General features: G+C 41.8%; 1 protein-coding gene across 1 annotated transcript in view; it reads right to left on the bottom strand.

Moving 5' to 3' along the window:
• The window catches only part of LOC134438513 (uncharacterized), a 59219-nt gene extending 37737 nt beyond the window's left edge, over positions 1-21482 (bottom strand). Inside the window, exons 1-4 of the mRNA XM_063188094.1 lie at positions 21445-21482; positions 20845-20893; positions 13970-14020; positions 10553-10888 (exon numbers count right to left, since the gene is read on the bottom strand). Of these exons, the coding sequence (XP_063044164.1) occupies positions 10553-10888; positions 13970-14020; positions 20845-20893 (436 nt within the window). The 5' untranslated portion in view covers positions 21445-21482. The remainder of the gene's footprint in view (positions 1-10552; positions 10889-13969; positions 14021-20844; positions 20894-21444) is intronic.
• Positions 21483-24155: the final 2673 nt, after the last annotated feature.

Genomic DNA, 24155 nt, shown 5'->3' with positions numbered 1-24155 from the left:
TGTAATTATTTGGACTACACAACAGACGTCGCATGTCCGACGTGCAGCCACTTAAGCCACGGTGCAGCGGTAGGGTTGGCTGTGCCTCGGTTCACGTCAGATATGCGAGGCGCACGTGTAGTCTCCAACACAGTTTTGCACAAAAGCTAAAATAACGTTTCTTGCGTGCCGAAAACGAGTGGTCTTACGACGCAAATCCAAACCTTTCAAATTCACTGACATCATATGTGAAATCCGGAGCACATGCCAAACGGGATGAGGATTTAGCTTTACTCGCTCCATTAACTTGCACTCAAAATTTTGAGCGCTCCAGCCCCATAGATCGGAAGTAGAAAGGCGTGACTTAGGTGCCCCATAGGCCTACAAGATAGACCGTGGCAACGCCAATTTACCTATAGCAGTACAATGGCTGACTGTGAACTTCAGATACAAGCCTTCACAGAGACAGAGGTGGAAAAAATAATGCGCAATCTCCCTAACAATAAAGCGAGTGGCTACGATGGCTTAACTTATGAAACTATAAAAGCCACCAAACAAGCTTCATGCCCGGCCCTCACCAATATTTTCAATGCATGTTTAATTAATGGCAAAGTTCCCGATTCCTGGAAAGGGGCATTAATACATCGGATCCCCAAAAAAGACAACATCCCCGACGATCCATCCACATGGAGAGATATTTCACTCCTACCAACGGTCTACAAATTGTTTATGAAATGCCTACTGGCCCGCATTCTACCGTGGCTTACAGAAAACGAAATCCCTGTCTGCCTGCCAAAAGGCCTACATCAATAGACAGGGAATGAATGAACACGTCTTTTGTTTAAAGACAGGAATAGATGACTTTAAGCATGATTCCAGCAAGTTTTATGCAGTGTTCCTGGACTTTAGAGATGCCTTTGGCACTTTACCACATACTGTAATGCTGCACGCACTCAAATAAATAAACCATCCACAAACATATGCAGACCTCATAATGGATGTATACAGCAACTCATTCATCCAAGTCATATGCAACAACACCCTGACAGATCCAATTCCCCTGAAAATTGGAATTAAGACAGGGTGCCCGTGGAGTGCAGTTAACTTCATCCTGGCCTTAAATAGCTGGCTAAAATGGATACAACAGTGCGCGCCGGTGGGGGCGCGCTCTCCAAATCCGGTCCAAGGGTACGCAGATGATGTCCAACTTGCATCAAGAGACGAGGCTGTCATCCAGCAAATGCTCATGCGCACAGAGACTTTCTTACAGTGGTCTAGACTGGAGGTAAAGCCAGCAAAATGCGCTACCTTTTACGAGAGACGCAGTGGAGGAAACCGCTGGTATGCAGCAAAATCTGACAAGCCACCAGCATTTACAGTATTCCAGCAACCAATTCGAGTCTACTCACGCCACGAAACATATCCCTACCTTGGCCATAAGTTCAACGTAGCTGGTGACTGGCAAGAACAGCTGGCGGAGCTTACATATGAATACACCAACAGACTTGATCTGATAGACTCTAGCCCTCTACCCATCACAATGAAGCTACAGGCCATTAGAGAAATCGCTCTGGCAAAAATTCAACACCTATTCGCCAACGTTCATATAGCCTACCGCAGAAGACACTAACTCAACTCAACAATAAGACGGTACAGTTGGTTAGGAAGTGGTTTGGCGTCAACACTCACTCAACTAGGGACATCATCTTTCAGTCTCAAAAGGACGGAGGGCTGGGTGTTACAAATGTGGAGTGGGTATATATGGCCACTAGAACAAGTCATCTCCTTAATATGCTCAACAACAGCGACGCTGCAGTGCGAGAGATGGCGCGTGCATCACTCATCCAACATCTTCGCAGGCGTAAAGTAGTCCCAATTGCCACGGAGGAGGACAAGCAGTTCCTGGGATTTCAGATAAAGGAGAATGGTAAATTAAATATCAAGGCCGTGGGATTCGGTGCGAGGTCCGACTGGCTTGACCTGAATGACTTGTGTTTTCGCATGGGATTATGTAATGATATGAACCTGTGATTGGTCATCCTGAATGGTGTAATTCCCTATGTGCTAGATAGGTGGCGCCCGTGCATTGTATAAAAGCCTAGTGTTAGAACATACAGTGTTCAGAGCAGTACAATGTAGTTGTAACACAATTGTGTACGCCTGTAATGTGAAGTGCAACCAATTTACTATAAAGGCCGTTCTCTTCAAGTACCGGTGTGTTTATTGAAGAACCCACAATACAAACGAAACATGGTGTCAGAAGATGGACTTGGGGAGAAACTTCAAAATTAACGGCAAGTTGAAGAGGATTGACTGAAAACGTCTGATGCTAGTCCGGACAGAGAACATAGCCAGCTAAGTCAACCAAGGATTGTTAGCCTGTTTTCCGCGGGAGAAAAAGAGCATAACAAAAGCAAAGATGCAAGCGCTACAACCACCACCTAATCTGCTGCTGACAGGTAATGTGGCTGAGAATTGGAGAAAGTTTAAGCAACGATTTCAATTGTATGTATCAGCTATTGGTGCCGACGATAAACCTCCAAAAGTGAAGGCATCCGTATTTTTACATGTAGTGGGCGAAGATGCACTTGAGGTCTATAACACCTTTAACCCAGTAAGACACGGCCCCTTTTATAAATTAGCTGTTAGCAGGATGTCAATGACCATGTCATAATGTATCATCAAAGGCAATGTGCACTGTCAAAGTAGTGTAGTACTATAGTAGTTAACTTTCAATGTCTATTACAGTGTGCCACAGGAGGTACGGCGTGCATTAAGGGGTTAAGTTTGATAATGATGATGACAAAATGAAACTGGACAAAATACTACAGAAGTTTGAGGATTACTGTATTCCAAAAAGAAACGTCACGTTTGAGAGGCACAGATTCTTTACATGTGTTCAGAAAACGGGAGAAACCATTGATCAGTATGTAACCGAATTGAGGAACAGAAGCAAGACGTGTGAATTTGGAGGGCTGACAGACTCGTTGATAAAAGACAGGCTTGTTTGCGGAATTCCAGATAACGTTCTGCGAGAAAGGCTACTGAGAGAGGAAAATTTGGATCTAACTAAAGCACTAACTCTGTGTAGAGCAGCGGAAACAGTCAGAACGCAAGCAAAAGCACTGGTCAGCGAGAGTTGCAACGTTGACGCAGTGAGGAGAGAAGAACGAGGAGCAGTCAGGAAGAAAAGCGGCGCTCCCGACGTTAATCGTGAAACGAAACCGGCGCACAGAGACGTGCAAGCAAACGCATGTAGTCGATGTGGCACGCAGCATCCTCCCAAGAAATGCCCCGCGTATGGTAAAGTGTGTAATAATTGCAACAGAAAGAACCATTATGCAAGGCAGTGCAAGAGTCAGGTACAACAAAGCAAAGTGCATACAGTGAATGAGAGTGACTCTGAGGAATTCTATGTGGATGTAGTAACAGAAGAAAATACAGACAAGAAAGATTGGATGCTGAACCTAAAAGTGAATGACACAAACATTGTGATGAAATTAGACACAGGAGCACAAGCAAATGTGATTTCAGAGACTGTGTTTAACAAAATCAGACCCAGACCAAAATTACATGCAACAAAAGTGAAAGTGAGTGGATATTCCGGCGCAGCAATACCTGTTAAAGGAAAATGCATGGTCAAAGTGACACACAAAGAGAAAGAGCATACACTGGCGTTCATAGTAGCGGCTGGAAATGTGCAGACCATATTAGGATTAGCTGCCTGTGAGAGACTGAATCTAGTAAAGAGAGTGCTAGCAGTGGAAAATGCAAATACAAAATATGATGAACTGATGGAAGATTACAAGGATCTGTTTCAGGGTCTAGGCTGTCTTCCCGGAGAGCACACGATCCAAGTTGACAAGACAGTGCCACCAGTCATAAATCCATGCCGAAAAGTGCCATTTGCTCTTCAAAAGCCCATGAAAGATGAATTGGACAGGATGGAAAGGCTGGAAGTGATCGAGAGAATAGACGAACCAACTGACTGGGTGAGTTCTCTGGTCATTGTGAACAAAAAGAATGGCAAGCCGAGAGTGTGTTTGGACCCGAGAAATTTGAACAGAGCTATAAAGCGTGAACATTTCAAATTACCCACAAGAGAAGAAATAATGTCACAGTTCGCCAATGCACAATACTTTAGCAAGTTAGATGCATCTTCGGGATTTTGGCAACTGAAATTGGACAGTGCAAGCTCAAAATTGTGCACGTTTAACAGTCCTTTTGGCAGATACCGATTTTTGAGATTACCATTTGGCATAGCCTCAGCGCCTGAAGTGTATCACAAGACAATTCATATGATCTATGAGCACTTGGAAGGTGTAGACACCTCCATGGATGACATAATCGTGTGGGGAAGTACAAAAGCTGAGCACGATCAGAGGCTGAAAAGTGTCCTAGAGGCGACAAGAAAAGCAAACCTGAAATTGAACAAAGAGAAATGCCAGCTGGGAAAGAACTGACATTTGTTGGAGATATACTGAGCAGTGAGGGAGTTAGGCCTGATCCCCGAAAAGTGACAGCAATAGAAAACATGCCAAGGCCACAATGCAAAAAAGATGTGCAGAGATTCAATGGAATGGTAAACTACATGGGAAAGTTTATACCTAATCTATCTGAACGCATGGCACCGTTGAGACAGCTAACTGAAAAGAAAACAGAGTGGGAGTGGAGTCATGAACATGAAAAAGCATGGAAAGACCTGAAGACACAGCTTACACTTGAACCGGTACTGAGATTCTATGATCCAGCAAAGCCCATCAAGATCTCGTCCGATGCATCACAAAGTGGTCTAGGAGCTGTTCTCCTGCAGCTGTATGATGAATGGCAACCCATTGCATATGCATCGCGCTCTATGACAGACGCGGAGACGCGTTATGCACAAATTGAGAAGGAGCTTTTGAGCATAACTTACGCATGCGAGAGATTTCACCAGTTCATATCAGGACAGGAAGTAAGTGTCGAAACTGATCATAAGCCATTAATTGCACTGTTTAAAAAACCACTCAATGACTGTCCACTGAGAATCCAGAGAATGATGATTCGCCTTCAACGCTACTCATTGACAGTGACGTATACACCAGGCAAGCTGATGTACACAGCCGACACCTTGTCAAGAGCAGTTGACCCAAAGGAACCGGTGAGCAGTAACGTGAATGATGATGTGAATGCTTATGTGGACATGATCACAAGTGCCTTACCTGTTTCTGATACCAAGATGGAACTGATAAAGACAGAGACAAACAAAGATGAAACATTGAAAAGATTACGCCAAATCATTAAAGATGGATGGCCCAACACAAAACAAAATTGTTCACCCGACATCACAGAATACTGGGATTGCAGAGCAGAGTTGTCTATAGTCGATGACCTCATCTACAAGGGCAGCAGGATTGTCATTCCAAAGAGTCTACGACATGACATGCTCAAGAGAATTCATGCAGGACATCTTGGAATTGAAAAGTGTCGTAAGAGAGCTCGTGAGGTGATGTACTGGCCACAGCTAAATCAACACATCTCAAATGAAGTGTCTGGTTGTAAAATATGTCTGAAATATCGACCACGCAATCCAGCTGAACCACTCAAACCGCACACAGTGCCCGACAGACCATACCAAAAAGTAGGTGCTGACCTGTTTGAATGTGCTGGAAAAGATTACATTGTCGTGACAGATTACTATTCTTTGTATCCAGAGGTTAGTAGGCTGAATTCTACAACAGCAGAGGCAGTAATAACAGCCATGAAAGCCGTATTTGCGAGGCATGGAGCGCCAAGCGAGGTCTTCTCTGATAACGGCCCGCAATTTTCCAGTGAGAGCTTCAGACGCTTTGCAGAGGACTGGAACTTTGTGCACACAACATCGAGTCCGCATTACCCACAGTCGAATGGCCTAGTTGAAAAGTCAGTTCAGACTGTGAAAAGACTGTTGTACAAAGCCAAAGACAGTGGAACAGACTACTACCAAAGCCTGCTTGTGTACCGCACAACGCCACTGGAGTGTGGTATGTCACCTGCAAGACTTCTCATGGGACGCAGACTGAGATCAAACCTGCCGATTCAGGAAAAGCTGCTGAAAACGAAGGAGGGAGAAAAGGTAAAGCGATACAAAGAACAGCAGAAAACAAAACAAAAGTTCTACTACGACAGAGGAACACATGACTTACCTGAACTGCATACTGGCGACATGGTGAGACTCAAAGACAAAGCCAACACATGGTCACAGAAAGCAACTGTCCTGAAAGAAGTTCAACCAAGATCATACAACATTCAGACAGAAGATGGCGCTGTGCTGAGAAGGAATCGCCGTGACATCCTGGGGCCAGCAAAAGCAGATCAACCGCCTGATGACGCAGCCGAGCAACATCAGCAACCAGAGAATCCATCATCTGAGGCAACAGTTCCGGAGCCGAGTCCAGATCCTGCTCCGAGTCCAGGACAACCCCTCAAGAGATCGTCAAGGGTTATAGTATAGGTTGATATGTAAGTTTTGGAACATTTCATATAGATTTTTCCATTTGGTGTTTTTTTTACTTCTAGGACCCCCCCGAATACAAATCCACCTGTTTCCATTTTTTTCGTGAACATTTAGTGGCAAATTCAAGATGGCTGCCATTGTGTGTAGAAATTTCACCATTAATGCCGTTTTAAGGTTCAATTGAACTGTTTTATAATTCCAGGGCAACATTGAATAGAAAACAAATTATTTTCAATGTTTTCCTTCATTTTTTGTGGCAAAATCCAAGATGGCTGACATAATTTATGGTGAAATTGGCATATTTAATATTTTGAAGTCTATAAAGCCATTGTTGACTTGTTTTGGTAATATGTGTTACATGAATGTGAAGTCAGCCATTACATAAACTAAGCCCATTACAAAATCCAAGATGGAAGACATTTTGTTTAGCAAAATCAACATTAATGTTGCTTTCAGGTCTATAAATCAATAAATGATACTCTACTCTACTCTGACGCCATTCATTTGTGAATTCGAGCACAGAGGATTCCATGCTGGTCCAAATTATTGTTCCAACAACAATTGCTATGAGTCACTTCATGTACAGTAGGCCTACCTATTATGCAGTGCTACCTGTACAGTAATATGCACATTCACTGGATTGGCTGCCTATATCGAGGCAAAGGGCTACAAAGTTGCTTCAAGGTCGGCCTCAGCTTATCTGAAGGCTGTGAAACCGTATGTTCTATCCGGGATGTTGCATTCCTCCAATGCCAACAATCTTGCCATGCTCTCTGCTCATAGAACTGGGCTTTCTGGCATGACAGTCAGAGAATATCCTCAACTGTAGTGATGGGTCATACCCTGATATGGTCTTCCCTACGGTAAGCCCATGTGCTTCACACGCTCTGAACGTCCCTCATATAATTCCCAACTTACTTAGGCCTATATCATCCATGGTGTCTAATATTATGCTTCACCCATCAGTAGCATCCATTGAGATCACATCTCTGTGGGTCTGTTATGGCTCATCCGGTTGGCATGCCTATGTTGGCCTCATAGCAAGTCATCCCAATTCTGAAGCCATGTGTAGTGAAGAAGAGGAGAGTGGGCTCACACGACTTGGAACCAAGGCCTTATTTGAACCCAAACCCAAAGTACTACCATATGTCATGACTCAAGGGGGCTTGGCTGTCCTCCCTGCTGGTTCCTTGGTCTGTCCTCTGTGTTTCAGGTGCAAGATTGGCAGGTGCGCTGACTGCTGATTGCCACACTATCATACACTGACCTTTGTGAGACCTTTGGCATCATGAGGATCCGTATAAGTGGCACAAGTGTGAATCTTTTATGAAAATAATTGACATAAAAATGAAAAGAAACTGGCTCCCTCAATGATGCTGCACATCATGAAGGTGGTCCTCTTGTCCATTATTTTTTTTACAGTTGTTCAATGGAATGAATTAATAGGATTTTCTTTTACTTTCTGATCAGTCTAGAGAGTTTAGTTGGAGGCAACAGGCCAACTTTTTGCAACTAGCCAATTGCTAGCCGACATGTGCGCACAAGATTTACAGTGTGTCACCCCAAATTCCAGATGCTCTTCCTATGAGACGAAACATTTAATGTAATGACAGTTATGTGCCTATCAAAATATTACCAATAGGCGTACAAAATAACACAATAGCTTAATAAACCTGAAAATACCAAATGTTCATATTTTGCTACAATGTTGACCATCTTGGATTTTGCTTCTAAAAATTGGAAACAGATCGTTTTGTTTTCAGAGGGGGTCCTAGAAATATAAAACAAAAATTATCAAAGGGGCCAGCTCAGATTTGGGATGAGACACATTAGCTGGCCATATACACTAGAGAGGTGCGCAATCGTTTTCTAGATGTCATGTTTTTATAAATTTTAAATGATTTTTGAAAAAGTTCATGTAATGACTGACTGAACGGTCCTGTATACATCAAGAATATTAAAAATACAAGGAAAAAACACTGACTTTAGAGACCTCAAAACACCAAACATGTCATTTTTGCTATATGTCAGCCATCTTGGATTTTGGTTCTAAAAATGAAGGGGGGAAATAGAATCAGGTAGTTTTGTATTCAGGGGGTCCAAGAGTTGCTAAAAAACACCAATTCAAAAAATGTATATGACATGTCCTTCCATTACATTCAATTGTGTTAGAATCTGACTGCATATCCGCCATCTTGGATTTTGGGCGTTTCCACTTCGGGAAAAAAATGGAAACAGGTGGATTTGAAGACTATGGGGTTTGTAGTTGATAAAAAACACAATTTGGAAAAATCTATATGAAATGTTCCTAAACCTCTTTTTTCTGACATATCCACCTGCACTATTATACGACCACCAGAGAGACTGATTGAACAGATTTAGTATTGCAGTTCGGTCAGGATGAGGTAACATTTTGAAATAAAGTTTTATATAGTTGGATGGATTTTCAGAGTAAAGTAAGTACATTTCAATAGATTCAAAGTTAAGTTAAAGTAAGTTCATAAGCTTTAAATGTACATGAGCTACCATTTTAAAAGTATAATACTTTTATCTAAAGAAGGGAGATGTAATGATATGAACCAGTGATTGGTCATCCTGAATGGTGTAATTCCCTATGTGCTAGATAGGTGGCGCCTGTGCATTGTATAAAAGACTAGTGTTAGAACATACAGTGTTCAGACTCAGAGCAGTACAATGTAGTAGTAACACAGTTGTGTACGCCTGTAATATGAAGTGCAACCAATTTACAATATAAAGACCATTCTCTTCAAGTACCGGTGTGTTTATTGAAGAACCCACAATACAAACGAAACAGATTACACCTGAAATGGGAGAGATCTGACAGCGCTCCAATTACGCTCCAAAACGTTCCAACGGACCCGCTCTGCTACACTCGCGTCACTTATACAACAGGTGACACGCTCCACGACCTACCAGTAGTGGGGGCGAGACAGTCACTTCTTAAAATCCGGCGGTCCCAGAGCACAGAACGCTGGACACATCTCAGACTGTAAGGGAAACTGTCATATTTACCATTTGCAAACCACCCCCTATCACACACAGTTTATTCAAACACTGCAATTGTCAAAGACATTCTTAAATTTACCGTTAAAGCCCGTCTCCAAGTACTACCCACCAAATCCAACCTTGCCATCTGGTACCCCTCTAGCCATGAGCCGCACTGCACTTTACATCCCACAAACCAACACAACGAGACCGTTGCACACATTTTAAATGGGTGCAACTTCTATAAAGGACTGTATGTAGCGCGACATGACAGACTGGTCAACATTATAGCCCAAGGCATTAAAGAGGCACAGGACATTTCAACGCAAATACACACAAATTGCACAGTAAAAATGAACTGGTTCAGCGACAGTCATGATGACACACTTTTAAGCAGCATTCCAAACACACCGGACATCACCATTATAGATGCTGACAATAAAAAGGTCTCCTTTGTGGAAATAGGTTGCCCCTTTGATCTGTACATGGACACTCAAGATCCTAAAATACCAGCCACTTATGGATGTGGTCACAAATCAAGGTTTCAACTGCAAGCTTATTGTTCTTGTGTTTGGCAGCCTAGGACATGTACATAGGCTTGCATTGCGTGGACTGCAACTCTGTGGACTCAATAAGGACAATTCAAAAAAGACTGCTAAATACTGCTCAATTTCTGCAACAATTGGTAGTTTAGCAATATTGTGAAGGAGGTGCCATGTCTACCCCTAAACAACTTAAATTAACCAGGCCATTCTGACCTGTAATGTATTACATTGGACCCTATGATTCTGATCAGTCCCTACTGATTGCTATGACATTTGCTTCCATCACTATTTGGATTTGTAATGCTGCCTTCTTGGTGAGATCCAAATAAAAGTACTAAACTGTGTGTGTGTATGTGTGTGTGTGTGTGTGTTTGTGCGTGCGTGCGTTGCTGTTGAATATTTTTATGAGTTGTATTATATATTGAGCCAGAGGTGGGTACCAAACATTTCTGAATATTTCCAGTGGGCCCCATGCTGGAAAAGGTTGGGAAGTCCTGATCTAAGACATGGTTGACACACAGACATTAGTACATGTATAGCCACTCACCCTGTACAGTGATGGTGGCCTGGGCCCGGATCCAGGTCATGGCTGAGTTCTGCTGGAACTCGTTACGCTTGCTGGCGCGGCACTCGTAGGTGCCCGAGTCCTCAATCTTGAGCTGCGTAATGCCCAGCACGCTCACTCCTTTGGTGCCGTACGCCGTGTTGATGGACACTCGGCGCTTGCGGGAGCCGTCGAACAGCTGTTTGAAGGAATCGTTACTGTTCACCTGCAAGTACCACCACTGGATCTCCGGCGTGGGGTTGCCCACCACATCGCAGTGCAGCTTGACCGTGTCGCCCGTCAACTTGGTCTCTGACCTGGGCGGATTGACGAAGCCGACTGAGGGAAGAAAGAAAGGAGAGGGTGTGACATCCCGCGCACCTGCCTCTCAAAGACCAATGTCGCCGGTGTACTAATTGGCCAACAAGCTCCTAATCACTGGCCAACAATCTTCAATCAGCACATTGTCACCATCATTCACCAATCACCCACACCTGCACCAGAGACTTTAAAGACTCTCACTCCCTTCACCGTTTGTGGATTGTTGCAGCATTTCTGTTGGACTCTGTGTGTGTGCAAGCTTCTTCCCTCCACCAGTCCTGTTTATCTGTGTACTGTGTATATTTTCTGTTTCACTCATCGTGATGCAGTTTTGTTTGTTCTCTGTTTTTTTTCTGAAGTAAACTCACTGAAGTGCACCCAAGTCGCACTTGGGTCCTGCCTCTTGCTTCATTTGTCACAGAGGGAATCAGTAAGGATTAAAATTTGATTTGGAATTAGAATTACTTTTGTCGTAACTATTGACATGTACAATTAGCCTTTTTCATGTGACGTCAGACACCTTTGATTCAATGCATTTGAAGCAGGAAATTAATCTGGTGTCACAGGATGCATTACAATATGCGGCCTCCCGTCCTCCACTTGTGCTTGTGGCCTTGCGTTTTGCTGACGCCCGCCTCCGTGAAGAAAACAATAAAGTTTCCCCGCTGTCAGCCTATCACAACTTTTTGGGGACTGTTCTTCATTAACCATCCCAATTGCAAATGAGGAAATGACATTAGAATGACGCTTTTGCAAGATATTGAATTAGTTTTCTGTCATCAGTAATGTCATCATGAGGTCACCAGCAGGGACGTGGGCAAGGGAGGTCGGAAGTCAGCATATTGGAATCCACCCACAGACATCCCTCTCTTTTCTATGGAAACAGGTAGTCCTTTCTCCTGCCTCTCTTCAAAAAACAGAATTTGTCTGTCACTGTGAAAATGCATCAATGGCAATAATAGACTACATGTGTCCGTAAGAAGTCAACGTCAGCTGCATTGACAAATACCATATAATATGGGCGTCCATTGTTGCTCGATCCACTATCTACTACTGTTTCCTGTCATTGTTAAAAAGATTTTAAAAACATGTCCAAGTTATACACATGATTTTAAAATGCAGTGCCCTTCTTATGGCGCATTCCCCGGCAGTAGGAGCTTCCAAATATGCAACCAGGAGGCAGCTACCTCCCACTTGAAAGCGTTCCAACCAGCAAGTCTAACTTTAACTATTTCTATCACTGTGCACCCATGCTGTGCACTGTCATTGCTGTGTTGACGTCACGATTTCGAAGTCGGGGTACTACAGCTCGCGATTTTAAAGATATCCAATGCAACTTTGACATAAACACACCGATGTAAACAACTTTATGGCGGCCTCTAGTGGTTCTGCCGAAAATGTGCATTGAACTAAATTAGACAGACGGCTTCGAGAATGTGCGAATTAAATTTCTTCGTCTTCTGTAACTAGCCAGATTCCCTTGCATTCAGCTCTCTCCACTTCTAAGGGGCTTTATCAGCGATTCTCCCCCTTGCTTATGAGTTCGCTGCTTCGTCTATTCACTTCACACAACTGCAATCACGTTTGCACTTCCTTCAGATGGATACTATTATTTGATCCACTTGTTCCCGGCAGATATCCCCGTCTTTATTTCACATTTCCAGTAACTATATAGTACCTGTACATAGGAGAACGAGGAGACAAAAGGCTATTGCTTATTTTGTTGTAATAATAAAGATTTGATTTCCAAGTCGAGGTGACAAAACGCGTTTTTATCTTGTGTGGTGTTGGAAGTGAAAGTGGACACCCAGAAGCCGGCTAGAGATCACGTTTTGTTTCCTCTTGATCGACAACATTTTTAGCCTCGCTCGAGTGATTGTGTCCTTTGACATCAAGTAAAATGTGCGCCATCAGATTTCAATTCGTATACATTTGAGTTGCTTTGTAAACTAAAACGAGGTGGCGTGGACTTTGAGAATGCTAATGCATATATCCCAGTGCAGTGAATGAGTGATAAAATCCACATATTTGCTCTTTTGGCGTTCGGCTCTCTCCGTTTTGAAGCCCTTTTCCAATGTTCACATAAGCGATTTATTTGCCTGTCCAAACCTTTCATCTCAATTAGCTCGTGATTTATTTGCAGTCCCATTCGTTGTTTTCGCTGCATGCCAGCGTGATATTTTACAATCAGCTAGCCAGTAGCCAGCTTTCAGCGAGCTGCTGCTGCTGCTCAGTTAGCAAACGAAGGAGACAAATATGGGTCTTCGTTCCACTCATACACCATAGAAATCTAGACGCCCCTAGCGGCCACAAATTCCACAACAACAAAGGGCGCGGCGCCTCCAGGCAAAACTGCAAGTGCTGTTTCGGAGCAGAACCACCAGATGGTGATGGAAATAATCCCATTTTCGCCATAACGGGTCAGTCAAGCAAAACCTTGAGTTCCAAGCCATTTCATGACTATGAAAAAGCTGCATAGTGTTTCCGCTTCAAAAGGCGTTCCAATGCATTTCAGCATGTAGGAGGTCAGAAATATCCCATCTCCCATCCTCTGGGAATGCACCATTAGTACAGAGTCTCTGCATTTATCCAGAGAATCTATGTATAACCAAACCAAAATTCAAAACTAGTCCTAAAAAGATCTCATGGGAGCATTTTTTTATTGATTTTTTTTTTTGCGCCTATTATATACTGAGTCATCAAGCAATATTTATGACGCCAAATCCATCTAGGCTACATTAGCAGAATGCTAGCCAACAGGCCTACAGGTTGAAATCATCTGCTTTAGTGGAAAAACTTAACACCCAAAGAACCTGGCAACTCTTATATAATACCAACTACAGTTCTTAACATGATTAAAAAAAAATGTATGACTAGAATACATTTGAACATTTAGCCCGATTCATGCCGTTCAGGATTCCCAATCATCACTTGCCCGTGGTCGCCATCGAGGTTGAAGTGCACGTTTTTGAGGGAACAATTATAGGAGTCAATGGGAGTTTTCCTTCTAATATGTATACAGTCTATTTTACTTTCTCTGATTTATCCTTTGTATTAGGCCTATACTATTTATTTCACAAAGCCTCACAAGCCACATACCTGTAGGCCTAGGGAAGTCACTTGATTCCTGGAAACTCATGGAGGCCAGCCCTGCAGAGTGAATGAGTAACAGATTAACAATATAAACATTATAATTGTCCAGCACACAGGGGGAACCGCAAAAAAGTTACTCTATAACAATTGGTGACCACGTCAATTGTATCAATAAATCAATCAATTACATGTTTTAAACATGTTAAGCCTTGATTATTCAATCACTGGTACTGCATTCAGTGTTTCCCACAGAATTTTTGGAAACTATGGGGGCAGCAGGAATTTTTTTGTTGGGGGGGGGTGATTCACGCGGCGTAAATGCGAAACGGCAAAACAATGGGTAAAGTATGACATTGGCACATGGAGAAACTATAGGCCTACATTTCAGCCATTTATGTTTTGAGAAATTACATAAGATTTCACCCATAACATGTATAGTGGTAGGCCTACATTGTCATTTATGTAAAACATGCAGCACAGTGAATCATTTCTGTTTGCAACACACTTTTCATTCGTCCCTCATGCAGGGGTCTATCCAATGATTTAAAAAAAAAGAAATAGGAGAACAGATAAGAATTTAGGAGCACTGTGAAATTGTTAACGCACAGACAAAAATGGTCTAAGAGAGTATGCTATGCCTTTTCCCCAACACACATAGGCGTACACATTCTAAATGAGGGGTGCTGGTCACAGGGCCAGTTTTTCAAAATTCCTCCCATAAAAGGGTAAAAGGCTGAACAACATATTACAAATTTATGTCTATACACATTCATTACTCATTTATTTCTATATGCAGCCCGATGTCTCACCTGCTGTGTCAATGAAGGCCTGTGGCCTAACTCATTATTATACAACTGTAAAACAAAGCCTGGGGAGTATCAGTTAACTCATCCCAACTGAGCTTCTCTCAAGGTTTTTTATTGCTCCCAAACCCGAGTTAACTATAACAACTTGACTAGGCTGTTGGTGAGGGAGTAATTAACCAGTGTTCTCGCCCACCCTCCTCCATGACCAGGCAGGTACCCTTAGCATGGCACCGTGCCGCTGCACTGCTCCCTTGGGATGCTGTTTGGGGCTGTCCCCTTGCACAGGTGAGGCATACTGTATAATACATGCGATTTCGTAGTGTGCAGTGAGCAGTGTGCTGTAGAGTTTCCAAGGTGGACCTTCACGTACAGTAAATCACCAGGTTTCTGGAAATGAACCTGGCATGAACGGTGTTAAATAGCAATAGCACACAATATAGCACATTTTGATACCTATCTGTCATTCAACGTACTAAAGAGAAAAGATAGAGAAGAGAAGAAGAAGGAGAAATTTGTAGGAGGTAGAAAGCATTATAGAGAGTAGATAATTCAATTAAATTCAATTCCAATTTATTACAGTGTGGTATCACCATAGTACGGTCTCAGAACACTTAACAAATGCATGATTAATATTACATAACATTTTGAATAAAATATAAGATAATAGTAAACAAAAATTACATACAGTAAGTAGAAAATAATTGACCTGTGTCAAAAATCAAAAGTGATTAAAAGTTCAGGTTGAAAATAAAAAATACAATTGGCTAACTCAAATAATTAGAAAACATAAATGTTTTCAGCCTCGCTTTAAAAATGTCGACAGAGCCAGCATCCCGTATGACACATGGGAGGCCATTCCACAGTGTTGGGGCACGGAAAGCAAATGCCCTGACCTGCTGATTTCTTGTGCACTGAAGGTATACTGATGAAGGCAGATGAAATGCTGTTTTTAATTTATTTTAAAAAACATGATGCTGTTGGGGCAGTTCTAACTTGGACTGGAAGCTGGTTCCAGCATTTGGCAGCATAATGACTAAATGCCATTTCACCCTATCTATTTTACCCTAGGCACAACCAGTAGAGCAGACTCTTAAGACGTATTTTAGGCTGATATTGCTCATATCATATCATCATATCTATCTACAATATAGACCCTAGACCCGGCAGAGCTATTCAAATGGAGGCCCTGGGGCCAGATACGGCCTGTGGAGGGCAAGCTTCTGCCCCCCCACAAGGTCTGACCAAAATAGGCCTATGTGTGGTATCTGTGTTTATACAAACCCCAACTCCGATGAAGTTGGGACGTTTGGTAAACAGTGAATAAAATCAAAATGCTATCATTTTCAAAACATTCAATCTATTCATTAGATGGAGAATAGTGAAAAGACAACATATTAAGTGTTAAAACTGAGAAAAAATATTGTTTTGGGGGACATATGTACTCATTTCTAATTTGATAAATCCAACACGTCTCAAAAGAGTTGGGACGGGGACAATAAATGGCAGCAAATGTCGAGGAAGACTAAAAACAACACTTAACCGTTAAATACATTAACCGATAAAATTATTTTATATAAAAAACAGTGTTAATTCCTATCTTGGACATGATTTCACCAGCTTAAATGGTGGGTGTATTCCTTGTCATTTTTTGCAATGTTTTCCTTTCTGTAGTGCTTACAGTGTGACAGGTCTTGACCAAAAACCCACCATTTTATCACCTGCTGGTCCTTATGATGGAGCCAAACTGTTAAAACATAGTAGAGAATGCAATTTGACCTTACTATGTGGCAGTAATCGAAGATCTCCCTTCAAAATATAATGCATGAGTGGCTTTTCATGCTGTTTAAAACCCATTTATACCTTTCAGCACTGTATTTAACTCTACAGATGAGTGACAACATCTTAACCACTGCACTACTGCACCCGCATGCCATCATGGAGGCTGACTTTTGAAGCTAGCACTAACACAAGTTGGATGGTCCATTTTTACTGTAGCACAGGATGTGCAATGCTCTATTATTGTCAAAAAGAATGGACTTCTTCAACTTCTACTGACTTCTGTAAGCAAAGGACAGTTTCCCATGTCTTCTGGGTCTATTTCAAGTGAGCTCAGGTGATTAGGAGAATGTTACACCCCTGTATCATTTTCATGCATTAAGCATTCTTAATATGGTAAATTTTCAATAGCTCTAGCACTCCAGGAATTAGAGTGAGACTACAGGCAATATATATTTCATGATGTCATGAACCTATACAATGATTTTATTAACAAAAATATGTCTTATATACACTCAATCGTGGTGAATCAAAGGGAATTCAAAAATGTATGTAATAACTATGGTAATTATTCCCTTTGCATCTTTAATTCTGAGTGACTCAGCCTCTCTGTGATGATCTTATACCTGGACACCTATATTATCCGTCAGTACAATTCATTTTGAAATGTTCTTCTTTGTTGTTTTATCTTATTTGGATGTTTACTAAATTTCACTGATCCCCGTCCCAACTCTTTTGAGACGTGTTGGATTTATCAAATTAGAAATGAGTACATATGTCCCCCAAAACAATATTTTTTCTCGGTTTTAACACTTAATATGTTGTCTTTTCGCTATTCTCCATCTAATGAATAGATTGAATGTTTTGAAAATGATAGCATTTTGATTTTATTCACTATTTACCAAACGTCCCAACTTCATCGGAGTTGGGGTTTGTAATTGGCAAGCTTCTGCCCCCCCACAAGGTCTGACCAAAATAGGCCTATGTGTGGTATCTGTGTTTATAATTGGCAATCACTAACATTTAAGGTTGGGGATATCTACACATTCACAGGAGAGTAAAATCTTACCTGTAACAGTCTGATAAATAGACCATCATAAGGCTACTAAGAAATAGAGAAGCTAAGAGAATATCTGTTCTGTCTGGAAAGATACTCGCTAGTCTCGAACCGTAACCTCTGGGCTGCTCGTGGTGTCCAGGCCCCTTTACTGGAAGGAATTTGAAAAACTGGCCCTCGGTGACTTTTAATTGAATACCCCAGTCCTAGACCATTTAGGGACTTATAGACTTTCTGAAGAGTTTTAGACCCAATTCTGGATCTCACGGCTAGCCAGTGTAATTACATAAGTACTGAAGTGATATGATCTCTTTTTGGGTCATTTCACGTGAAATCAGACGCTTTGGGACCCGACCGATCCGGATTTCAATCATACTTGGTGTGCCTTTTTAGGAGCAAGGTAGCACCCCAGAACTGCATTGGTTTGAATCTGACACTAATATTAAGGGAGAAACAGACTAGGAAAGGTTCACATGTGAGGGTAGGACACTATACATTCAGCCTTGAATATATCAGTCAGTGTTAGTCACAAAAAGATGCCTGTGGTGTTATTTGAAAGCTCTTTTCTGGCTCTACATATTACACAATCAGCTTGGAATACAACAACTCTCAGAATATGAATTATGATAAATTGAAAAATTAAAAATTGAATATCTAAAAAAACTATATTTTAAAACGGCCAGTTCCTTGTCCAAACGTAGCCGGCAATGTCATTAGCAACACCTCAAATGCTGGTGTTCGGTTCTTTATTCATTTCAGAGAGAATTTGACTCACAAATATGGCATCATACAGACCACTTACTAATAATATGGTAATACCATAGTAGCAGAGATTCTTTAAGTATAGAGATATGCCAACATAATAGGTTTCTATGGGCACCTAACATGACCAGGTTCCGGTCTGCCTAAAGGGGCGTGTCATAATGCTCCTAGCATTGAATAGAACAGTCCTCAGGTCTGCCTAAAGGAGGATTTCCCCCCCAATAATAGAACCCGGAAACAATGGGCCAATGGAACCTCTCTCTCTCTACTCTCTCTGATAGTAGCATCACATGACAAAACAAAAACAAAACAAAAATGGTCAGTTTCCATGGTCCCAGGTTTCAGAAACTAAGGCAGATTTTCATTTATACACACCAAATGATGATACAGTATGTGAATGTTTGAACATTCCTTCTCTGTGTACCTGTGTCATCTTCCCTTTACCGTACTTTAAAGGGATAATCAATGGCTACACTCTCATTTTGTACTCTACCAGTGCATTTGAAGCAGCAGCTGTGTCTTTTGTAGATAATGTATAAGTACGTCCCGTTGCAGTTAGGTTCCACTACCAGAAGCACATCCTGATGATCCATGACAAGTCTATCTGGTCTGAAGGGAAAAGTGAAGGATGGAGATGGTCCATGAGGATGCAGGAAGTTCAGTTTCACCTCTCCAGTGCTCAGCATACATTCCTCAACACATGCTAGCCACCAGTTGCCATCATATAGGCCTACAGCTACAACATACCCTTTGATGCTTGAAAATGTAACACATTCCTTTATTGAGCTCACTCTTTCAACTCCTTCTCTGAATGCGGAAAATGGCCTAATGTCCATTGTCAATGGGCAGAAGCTGTGTAGTTTTTGAGTACCTGGAATAGTTCTTGCAGATTCAAACCTCTTCAACAGGTTCTCAGCTTCATGATGGTGCATCTCTCTCAAGAACATCCATTGCCAGTTTGCCACAACAGAGATGTACCATCATGAAGCTGAGAACCTGTTGAAAAGGTTGGAATCTGCAAGAACTATTCCAGGTACTCAAAAACTCTTCTGCCCATTGTCAATGGACACAGTGGAAGTTAGGCCATTTTCAGCATTCAGAGAAGGCAGAGTTGAAAGAGTGAGCTCAGTAAAGGAATGTGTTACATTTTCAAGCATCAAAGGGTATGTTGTAGCTGTATATGATGGCAACTGGTGGCTAGCATGTGTTGAGGAATGTATGCCGAGCTCTGGAGAGGTGAAACTGAACTTCCTGCATCCTCATGGACCATCTCCATCCTTCACTTTTCCCTTCAGACCAGATAGACTTGTCATGGATCATCAGGATGTGCTTCTGGTAGTGGAACCTGTAACTGCAACGGGACGTACTTATACATTATCTACAAAAGACACAGCTGCTGCTTCAAATGCACTGGTAGAGTACAAAATGAGAGTGTAGCCATTGATTATCTCTTTAAAGTACGGCAAAGGGAAGATGACACAGGTACACAGAGAAGGAATGTTCAAACATTCACATATCATCATTTGGTGTGTATAAATGGACATCTGCCTTAGTTTCTGAAACCTGGGACCATGGAAACTGACCATTTTTGTTTTGTTTTTGTTTTGTCATGTGATGCTACTATGGTATTACCATATTATTAGTAAGTGGTCTGTATGATGCCATATTTGTGAGTCAAATTCTCTCTGAAATGAATAAAGAACCGAACACCAGCATTTGAGGTGTTGCTAATGACATTGCCGGCTACGTTTGGACAAGGAACTGGCCATTTTAAAATATAGTTTTTTTAGATATTCAATTTTTAATTTTTCAATTTATCATAATTCATATTCTGAGAGTTGTTGTATTCCAAGCTGATTGTGTAATATGTAGAGCCAGAAAAGAGCTTTCAAATAACACCACAGGCATCTTTTTGTGACTAACACTGACTGATATATTCAAGGCTGAATGTATAGTGTCCTACCCTCACATGTGAACCTTTCCTAGTCTGTTTCTCCCTTAATATTAGTGTCAGATTCAAACCAATGCAGTTCTGGGGTGCTACATTGCTACTAAAAAGGCACACCAAGTATGATTGAAATCCGGGTCGGTCGGGTCCCAAAGTGTCTGATTTCACGTGAAATTACCCTTTTCTTTGTTTTGGTTAGAATTAGCAGCAGCATTTTTGATTAGTTGCACCTGTCCAAGTGACTTTTGGGGAATACCTGTAGGATATTGCACCAGTCAACTCTACAGGTAATAAAAGCAAGGATTAATTTATCCATATACTGTTTAAAATATTTAATCTTAGCTGTGTTAAATTGCCAAATGGGTCTGAACTGATTTAAGGATGTTTTTGATGTGTGAACCTGAGATTAGGCCTAGCCTACTGTCTGACATCACACCAAGGTTTTTGACACAAGATTTTCAGTGATTTGGATTCTAAGTCAGCTCAGGGGTTCTGATGTCCATCCTCAAAACCACAAGTTTAAGCCACTTACCCACAAGAATGACAAGAACAGGAACCCAGGAACCCATGTGCATGGCCATCTGCAGGAGACAAGAAAATATGACAAGGGAGTGGATTATATCACTAAAGAAAGCTGTTGGAAACTGTTTGGATTATGCACTGCCTGGCCATCAGAGTCAAAACCATAACGCACCGCACGTGGGGACATTTTTGGACAAGCAAGAGATGTGGGGTAGGTGGAAATCAGAGGCGAGCCACGGACCTGCGGCATCATGATGTAAGCCTACAGTAGGCTAATAAACAGAATGTGTTGCTACAGCACAGAGCACTACCAGAGATTCTACTCTCTCTGGCGCTACTTCAGCTGTTAGGATAGGCCTCCGACACAGTAACAAAATAGTCTGGGCTACATCGCAGGCGAACTTCAGTGTTCCATTCAGAGTGAAACATTTGTTTCGATATGTTTGACCGCCGCACGCGAAAATCGCTCCTCATTTGCATAAAATTAAACTTGGTTTAATAATTTCGCATCGCTTCGCTCCTGATCGCTTGCATTCGCCTCCTTCATAGAAATGAATGAATGGCGAAGCTCGCTTAACTTGGCCAAATTCGCGTCAGATGTGTTACCTACCGTTGCTTCCAGACACCATTGTTGTCTCTACATAGCTCTATGACTGTTGTTTCTGGCCACGCCCTCTACTCTCGACCAACCCTGCAGCGCTTTTTTGCCCGATGAAGACAATCCAGTAATACAGGGAGAGGGAGCAATCACATCTGCAATGTGTGCTCACTGAAGGCAACTTAATGGAGTGGAGCAATCCACCCTAATAGGCTAGCTACATCATCACAGCCGTTTAATGAGACTTGATTAAATTGTCAAAAGTCAATGCAAACATAATTGCAAAAAAGGAGCACATTTTCCCTTTCAAAGTATGATAATGGTAGACAATATAGACTATATCTTGATCGTTAGGATAGGCCTATACCAACATGTTTTTGCATGATCAAAATAAGAGTTCAAATGTTTTCTGTGATCCTTACAAAGGGTGCAATTTAAATCAATAGGTCTTTCTTTTAAGTCCCTGTAAATAGTGGTTGGTGGGTAGCATGCATCATCAACTTAAAATAAATATCTCTGACTTTATAACTCCCTCTGACGGGGACAAAAATCTGTAATATTTACTTAGTTACAATGCGATGTAGTTACAAATGAATTACAATGACCTGGATTTTAGTGGTATTCAGTGTGGTGGGTCAGAAAGAAACGCTACTCCTGAACCTGGTAGTTTTTAGTCTGCACGCTGCCAAAAACACCAAGGGAGGTTCTGGTGGGCTCATGACGCATGAGCTTGGTTTACACTGTAATAAATTGCCAGATTCATTAGGCCTTTTGGCAAAAGTGCCTAAAGTAGGCCTAATGCAAAAGAAGTGTAATGCCTTACATTTTAAATATAGTAATATTGTAGTGTAAGGGATTATTTTTGAAAAGACAGTAACATGTAATCAATAATGCATTACAGTTTTTGAGTAACTTGCCCAACACTGTTAGTGAGGCAGAATTTATGTAGTAGCAACCACACTTCATCCCAACAACTGAACCTTCCATGACTAGACCATATAGAAGGTGGCTCAGTGGTGATTTCTTGTTGGAAAACATGATGGATTGTTTTGTTTGAGTTTGTATGGTTCACATGTCAGGACAGTACTCATGAGCAAACCGTACTGAGACCACATCAATAAGGGTGTTTTCACACCTACTCAGACCTGACTCAACATTTTCTGCACAGTAGGCCTACTGTAATGTACTGTATGTGAACGTATGTGAAGTGTGGGCTACACAGACCCCTCAGATGTGGATCGTACTGAGACCTTTATTGACATGGTCTCAGTACAATTCGCTTATAAGTCCTGACAAATAACACTTGCGACTAGGTGTGTTTTCACACCTGTTCCCTTTGAGCCATATAAGTGAAGTAAGACCTAAGACTCAGCTTTTTCTCTGCATAGGCCTATGTGAATGCTCCAAACTGCACCCAGACCCCTTGGAAGTGAACCGTACTGAGACTTTCATTGACGTGGTCTCAGTACGGTTCACTTATGAGTCCTGACATGTTGCTCTTGTGACTAGGTGTAATCAATTGAGGAGAGCTCTGGGGGCATTTTCACACTTGTTTTCTTGCAGCCATTAAGCGGACTCAGACCTGTGACTGAGCATTTTCTGTGCATATTTGAATGTTCCAAACCACACCCAAACCCCTTGGAAGTGAAGCGGACTGAGACCTTTGTTGACGTGGTCGGAGTTCAAATCACTAAAAAGTCTGCAGCCCGGTTCACTAATCTGCGCATTGTGAACATGTTCTATTCACTTCTTTCAATAAATGGTTGCCTCCTTTGCTTTTAGTTGGGTAGGACGAACGTGAAGACATGTTGAATTTTGAAATTAAAGCAGTGCTTTATTGCATTGTCAAACAAGTCTGAAGGCAAAGCCTGTATGTCCTGTTAGAGAACCAAAGTTTAATGAGGAGAATTTTGCACAGGGTGGTCGGATAAGCAGAAGGCAGGGGTGATAGTGAAAACAAATCCTGAGCCTGAACTTTTTCCCTGCTCTAACGACGACAAGATACTGCATAGTGACATAACATAGGCCTATTTTGACACATTATTCAAACATTTAATAGCCTGTGTATGACCATTATTCAAGCCTGATAGCAGAAGAAAACCCTGAACCTGTAACACTTTCTGATCAATGTTTTTATTTTTGTAAACTCTGTCAAGCCTGAAATCAGGCATGGAGCCTGAATACTATCAGCCCTGAGAAGGTTCCAAGTTAATGCTCATGAGTTACCAAACCTATATGCATGTGTAACGGAGGCCAACTAGCAGAGTTCGGCGTGGACCGTTAGTAAGTTAACCTCCCTCCCGAATCCTCAATACAGTGCGGTAGCGTTGGGCTGTTGGACTGGCCCTTCAGCTCAGTGCGCACATACTGTGATTCCCATTGGCGAACCTATGTAACTGACGAGGTGGCAGGTTCGCTCTCCGAGGGGGACAAACTGTGCATAAACTCCTCCATCACACATGGGACAACAATACATTTGAGACCATGTGGCAACAGCTACAAGAATTGGATATACACAATACAAAGAATATCCAATATTAATGGGTTCAGCAAAAAAAAGATATATATATATTTTAATTTTTTACACACGGTACCCAACCTATCCACAGGAATAGTCCGACAAATTACCACAGAATGAAATTAAATTTCAGAGCATGTGTAGAGTCATGGTTTTATAAACAAAAACACATATTTTCTTTTCAGTTAGTTCTGTATGTTAGGGC

The sequence above is a fragment of the Engraulis encrasicolus genome, chromosome 22 (assembly GCF_034702125.1).
Source record: "Engraulis encrasicolus isolate BLACKSEA-1 chromosome 22, IST_EnEncr_1.0, whole genome shotgun sequence".
Taxonomy (NCBI): domain Eukaryota; kingdom Metazoa; phylum Chordata; class Actinopteri; order Clupeiformes; family Engraulidae; genus Engraulis; species Engraulis encrasicolus.
This window is presented reverse-complemented; position numbering and strand designations above follow the sequence as displayed.